This window comes from Monopterus albus, unplaced genomic scaffold (assembly GCF_001952655.1).
Source record: "Monopterus albus unplaced genomic scaffold, M_albus_1.0 scaffold4.1, whole genome shotgun sequence".
Taxonomy (NCBI): Eukaryota; Metazoa; Chordata; class Actinopteri; order Synbranchiformes; family Synbranchidae; genus Monopterus; species Monopterus albus.
The window spans coordinates 8,127,453-8,134,019 of record NW_018127884.1 but is presented as its reverse complement, the minus strand read 5'-3'; the positions used below and the strand labels follow the sequence as shown (position 1 = coordinate 8,134,019).

At 36.4% G+C, this 6,567-nt stretch overlaps 2 protein-coding genes across 2 annotated transcripts in view; one reads left to right on the top strand and one right to left on the bottom strand.

Moving 5' to 3' along the window:
• Positions 1-3,084, top strand: part of LOC109965754 (chromodomain Y-like protein 2) — a 23,964-nt gene extending 20,880 nt beyond the window's left edge. Inside the window, exon 7 of the mRNA XM_020610050.1 lies at positions 1-3,084. This exon is cut by the window's left edge and continues 94 nt beyond it. Within this exon, the coding sequence (XP_020465706.1) occupies positions 1-20 (20 nt within the window). The 3' untranslated portion in view covers positions 21-3,084.
• Positions 3,085-4,964: 1,880 nt separating this feature from the next.
• cmc2 (C-x(9)-C motif containing 2) lies at positions 4,965-6,465 on the bottom strand. Its single transcript, XM_020610560.1, has 4 exons — positions 6,130-6,465; positions 5,355-5,448; positions 5,187-5,258; positions 4,965-5,085 (listed from the first exon to the last, which is right to left on the bottom strand). The coding sequence occupies exons 2-4, from the start codon at positions 5,433-5,435 to the stop codon at positions 5,002-5,004; spliced, it is 237 nt and encodes a 78-aa protein (XP_020466216.1). The 5' UTR covers positions 5,436-5,448; positions 6,130-6,465; the 3' UTR covers positions 4,965-5,001.
• Positions 6,466-6,567: the final 102 nt, after the last annotated feature.

The window sequence follows — 6,567 nt, the reverse complement described above, 5'->3', positions numbered from 1 at the left end:
GAGTTCGACCAAAGGACTAGAGGCACTTTTCAGTTATCTGCAGAATAAGACATATGAGAAGTAACCATCCACACAAGGAAATCTAAGAAGGTCAGTGTGCATCTGAGACTACCTACAGAGGGATGTAAGGTTGAAAACTGAAGGAAAAGTTGCATTAAAGGCCTTTGTTTCCATCCGTTCACTGAATTTCTGCTTGCTTATACCTCTATTAACAAAATAAATTCCTTCATCGTTATCTTTTGTAAAGCTACTTCTTTATTGGAGCCACAGCTGTCCAGATGTTGCTTCTCTTTTTAAGGAGTCACAGAGCAAAGGGCCAAATCTGCATTGCTTAAATGCACGGGTACAAAGTGTTTCTGTACCTATGTGAAATTTAATCGACAGGATGTATGAAATCAGTGTATATCTGATAACACATGATAAAGTGATGGTAATATATATATATATTAATATATATTTATTTCAAGTGAGTCAAAGAGTTGCTTTCTGTATATAAGATGTATTTTTGGGGATTTTCTTTAAGTCGATTATTGTTTTGAACTGAAGTGTAAACCAAAGTTTGCATGAGGACTGGTTCTTGCTCCTTATATTCACATTCCATCTACTGAAGAAAACTGCTAGAAAAAATGCCACATATGGTGAGATTATGTGTCAGCGGATCAGATTCAGTGACTGCTCAAAACATAATCTGTTTAAGCTACCATAACCATCATGATAACACACTCACTTGGCTAATTCAAGGAGAATTTTTTTGTGTCACACAATTCATTGATCATACGTTAAAAGTCTTTATTTCACAGAACAGGTATCTTGTTTTATCATAACTTCCTTACTGCTTTCACAATCACCAAAAACATGCTTCTGTTACATAAAATCAAGAATACTGCATATGTACTAACATGCTGATATGTACACACAATATCATCTTCACACTGTTAATGTCCATCAGTCTTTAGTTATCTAACAGATATGGGAAGGGTTTAACTGAACTTAATGTATACAAAACTCCTGACCTCGTTGTGTGGGCAGGAGTTTCCTTACAGTGGAAACTTCCTTGAATTAAAATACACCTAGATTTTTTTTCCAAATCAGAACAAGAAGTGGAAAAGGTGTACACTGGAAATTTCATGTGAATGCTAGCATTCCAGGTGAATATACAAATGTGTCTCCTCTTAATCAAGTAGCATTTGTCCTGGGTACAAAATGACTTTAGATAATTAATTGAATCAATGGTACATAACATTTTATCTGAACTACATATGGTAGCCGTTCTTGCAGTACCGTGGTGGTTCACATGTATAACATGGCTTCCATTTATCAATGCAGATAGTGTGAAATGTGATGGTTTATGCAAATAGATAATCTGATGATCATGATGATATTAGCTAACAGTTATTTCTTTGTTGTGTATTTTTAGAACACACAAAAGAGTTGATTCCTGCTCGGTCTTTAAGTAAACACATTGTGACTACACTAATTGTCAGTGATGAATATTGTGAAAATGCAACAGTTGTGTAGCTGGAGTCAGCTTCGCCCTTCATATTGAACAAGAGTTCAAAAAGGTTTATATTTTGGTGTGTATTATAGTTATGGATCTATTTTATTTTACCAAAAACATGTAGGTCTGTGAATGTTTGATAAAACCAGAAGATATTTGTCCATTTTTGCAGTTGTACACATGCAGCACAGAATAATAGATAATGTTAACTGTTTTGTGTAACTAATTGCATGTAAAATATTGTACTTCTAAATGTGCTGCCTGTGTGAATACCTTGGATTTCTGGGTATGTTTTGTAACAGCATTGTAAGTATTGTTAGAAATGTTTCCATGTATTTTTGTATTTATTTGAGATAACCGTTTGGATGTGCAGTGCCATGTGGTTTCCTTTGCTCCAGAGGCACCCTGACTCACGTAATCACCCATTCTAAATGACCCCATAAAATCGTTGATGATCAACACGGGTCAGGAAGGCAGATAATTTTGTACATGTATTATTTACCTTTTCATTTGACAGTTATCAGATTAAGTATTTTGTTGTAAATTATCAAAGGCATGTCAGATAAATTAATATATAACATTGTGTTTGACTGAGCTTTATAAGTATGAACAAGGATATCAAGGATATAGGACTCGATTAATGCTCTATGGAGTTGTTTAGTGATTTTCAGTCACCAGTCTTATTTATGGCTTTTAGGGTTGAATTACAGGGAACTTTTAAGTCATTTAGTAATCCTACTAAAATTAACAACAACAGCACACTTCAACTTAATCCCATGAAAAGTAAAACCTTTTGCAGGTGCATCATAGTGCTCCTGAATTTATCTTTGTTTCCTAACTTGCCAAATCTATAATCAGCTGCATAGCAGTGATTCAGTTCACAAAAGATGTCATGTTCTCATGGGAATTTCAGCAAGTTTATTATCAAAAGCTCCATTATGCTTAAATAATAAGTCATGTTTTGGGGATTTTGATTTTTTTTAATAAAAGGTGTCCCTAAATTCACCCCTTCAACTCCATCTCTTGGTACATAACAGTTAATATCCTCCTGCTTGACTTTGGGGGCCTAGAAGAGCCTGTGAGAAGGGCCTGTCTAATGTGACTACTGTACAGCATCACTGAATGCAAATCACTCAGGTGTGCTGAGCTTTAATCACACCGATCCTTCAACAGAGGGGTCATTCTGTATTTATTTTAATTTGTAAAATATTCCAAGCTATATGAAATCTGATAGAAAAAGCATTTTAAAAAGCTTTGAACTACTGGCTTCTCTTGTAGGCACCAGATCCAAATTCCCACCTCAGCATTGTGTTTGAAGCGTCCTAGATCATACAGTTTGAAGTAAGCCAGTTATAACAGAAAACCTCACTCTTGTTTGCCCCTGTTATCCGTTACAACTGACAGTGTCTTTGATGGCTTTCTGTGGTTTTGTCTCATGTATGTGTATTTAATCACGCACACCTTGGGGTGCCTTACACTTTAAATGTCAGAGATTGATCCATACATTGTGATGGGTAAAAGTAAACTACTTCAAATAAACTATACTTTAAGAGTGTGTTTTTTGTTTTGCATTTTTAACACCAGTGGTGGAAGAAGTACTCAGATCCTTTAAGTAAAAGTAGCAACACCATCTAAAAATACTGTTCCAAGTAAATGTCCTGTATTCAAAATGTTAAGTACAAAAGTATTAGCATAAAAACATACTTAAAGTACTGCAACCCCACATCAGAAAATGTTTGGTCGGTATATAAAATCTAAATTATAACTGAAAATAGTGAACTGTAAATCATCTGTGCCCTGTATTACATTGGAAACAATACAGCAGCACATTATTTGATGTGATATTTCAATTTAAGTACAGATACCTCAAAATTGTACTCAAGTTCCTAGTTACTTTCCACTTTCACACATAAGTATGTCTACAGTCAGTCTCTTTTACTAATGCTGTAGTATTTAACAGCTGTTCAGATATGAAGGAGTTGAGCTTCCGTCTACATTCTGAACATTTGCGCTGCTTTCAGTGCAGTCGGCTTTTAACTCACTGGGTTTATTGGGAGTACTTGACATTTCCTGTGTCAGCTATGAGGACGTAAGAGACCTTCTCATTGATGTGATGAGCCTGCTACAGTCGACCTTTGGAAATAAAATACTGTATGTGGTAAAGAGAATCAGGCTTAAAGGTCTTTTTACTATTAATTCTGAGCCTTAAACCATATCTCAGTCTTAACTCAACAAACAGGGCTGGTCCAGTGTCATCCTGTGAGCTAAATGTGAAATGTTAATTACATGCAGACAAGCTTTTCAACCTAGAGCCACTAGAAAGCTGACAAAAGGTTGAAGAAGCCATTCAAATCCAACACCATGAGCACACTTTGTCACCTTGCCTAGGTCCACGTGCCGAATGAAGACCATGAGATACAGAAACATTAATGACTGAACCTTTGAGCTTAGAATCTCTTCACATCTTAATCAAGGTTTCTGCAGGTGTCACCATATTAAATAGAAGACTTTTTAATTTTAAGACAGCACAGATGGTCAAGTATGATCCAGTATGTTCTACAATTACTTAATACTGCTTTAAAGAGACATGAGCTTCATAGTAGCTACTACGCCTAGCAGTAGTGACAGTGTTTGGTCTGATGGCACTGACAGAAACTCATCCAAAAAGGAGTATAACACAATCACTTTCAGTTCAAAAGTGTTTAATACCTCACAACGGCCAACGTTTGCCACATTTTATCGCTAACATTACTGCCTACAGTAGCCAAGATAAAATACTTAATCCTCTTCTCTACCATCTACAGCCTGTTGTGAAGAAACTAATTAGTTCTTCTCAAATTTTTAAGACATGTACATGCCCTGATGGAAGCTTTTTGTATTTTATAATAATGACAATCCATTATTAAAGCAAGAATGGATTCTTAAATTAACTGAAAAACATTATTTGCAAAGGAATTACCAAATCATCACCAAATTCAAATAAACTTAATAACAGCTATGACCACTGTATGTTCATTAGGGTATGTTCACATTAAGAGCAACCCAGCCACTGGTCCTTCTGTTTTGTGGATTTCTATCTTGGATGAAGTGTATTGCTAATTGAGAGGAATCAAATAACAATCACCATCAGCAATTTTTAATCCAAAGATGCTGTTGTTTTAATGTTGAACTAAAACATTCTGGCAACACAAAACATAACAGCATTAAAAATTCAGAACTGTGTTAGGAGGGTTCAGGCCATAGTAAATACACAAATAACCGGTTCTTTTTACTCTTTTTCTCAACTAACAGTAATAATATATAGTATACCATCATCTTGAAGTACTTGATGTACACCATCACATAATGAATAGATCTGTCAATGTAACCCACACTCTTGTATCCCTTCTTCTGTCTAGACACAAAAAAAGCAGGATGCACCTGTTACACAGTGCCCTGCTTTTTTTGTTGTCCAAGTACTTTTAACTTGCAGTTCCAGGAGCAAAGTTGCAGTAAAATGCCCCTCAGGGATGCTCCTTGGACGCAGCTTTCAGCTTCCTTTTCATCTCTTGTGCATGCTGCCTGCTTTTTGCCTGCTTTTCCAGTCTCTGTTAAATGGCAAGGACACAAACATTGATATAAAAAAAACATAAAGGCTCAGTAGTTGTTTCTTATTAACACACACAGAAAATAATGATAACTGACAGACCTCTGTCTTCAGGCAGTTACGCATAGCACGGTCTGCATCATTGCACGTGCCAAAGAACTTCAGGACACTGTGCTGAGGGTAGCATGAAACATGAAATAAGACTTACATTATTTTGTTTTCTGTGCATGTAAAGCACACAGCAGTAGAAGAACACTGAAAGTGACATACCTCTGTGTGGCACTGCCTCAAAAGACTTATTAGTTCATTGCACTCATCAGTGTGCAGGTGAGGTGACAGGTCAGAGTGCATTCTGGGTTAAGGGCTGCAGCAACACCGAAAAGCCACAAACAACAATTACACAAAGTTCACAATGATTATTACAGTGATGTGATTTAGTGATAACTGGCAACTATGCATCTAAACACAATTCTGCATTCAGTTGTACTGCACTTTTCCATTACGTAAGAATATGTTGAACGCCAACATTAAGCTGCAAATACTGCTCATTTTCAGTACTGGTTCATATTAATCTGACTATTTTATCTAAAACATATCTAGAAATAGTGTAATACTGCTCATTGGAATTTCCCAGAACCCAATCTGACATCTTCACATCTTGTTTTGTCTGGCCAGCAGTCCAAAGATTGTCAATATACAATATAATGTAAAGAAAAGCAGAATGTCCTCACATCAGAAAATCTGGAATCAATGGTATTTATGTTTGATAAAACAATAATCAATTTTAACAAACCTTTTGCTGATAAAGGCTCTTTAAAAACACTAATAAATCACTCCAGTAATTGCACTGCTATTTACACACTATGAGGTCAGTACTGTTAGACGTATTCCAGGGCATGGTTTCTAAAGGCTACTATAAAGTGTTGTGACATTTGGCACTGGGACGAGTTGACAGCATTGTAACACAATAGCTGGGTTAACAATTGAGATGTAAAAGATGGTTTATTAAAAGTTGTTTGATTTGCAATGCATTGCGATACGTTACCCTCACGACAGGATAGGCTGTATCATCTGATGTGTTCCAATAGTTAAGTGTGACGTTAGCTAACAAACTTCCAGGCCTCAACTAACGTTAACGCAGCTTAAATCCCTGCAACCGCGGAAGAATGGTTACACCTCCTCCGTAGAATAACAACGCAGGTTACTATACCGCCTCTACAGTTTCAGCTAAATTACTCGATCTTGTGCTAATATCAATATAACCTACAAAAATACCAAGGACGAGAAAAGCTTCATAACGCTTTGGCGGAGAGACATTTGAGTGACAATAAACAATAGCGAATCGACGACGTCCGACTTTCTCCCAATCTACCAATGGTGTGCGTTGTAGTCATAAAAGACGGGATGTGCAATGACCTGACGGAAGTTTACTGACATCACAAGATTTTCCGGTCATCGTATTTCCGCTTTTGCCTGTGAAAGC

Bases quoted from the DNA above. Each gene is read 5' to 3' on its own strand.
- cmc2 (XM_020610560.1), bottom strand. From the start codon at position 5,435: ATGCACTCTGACCTGTCACCTCACCTGCACACTGATGAGTGCAATGAA. The intron at 5,259-5,354 runs GTATGTCACTTT...TGCTACCCTCAG, and splicing joins TGAGGCAGTGCCACACAGAG to CACAGTGTCCTGAAGTTCTT. The intron at 5,086-5,186 runs GTCTGTCAGTTA...GCCATTTAACAG, and splicing joins GTAACTGCCTGAAGACAGAG to AGACTGGAAAAGCAGGCAAA.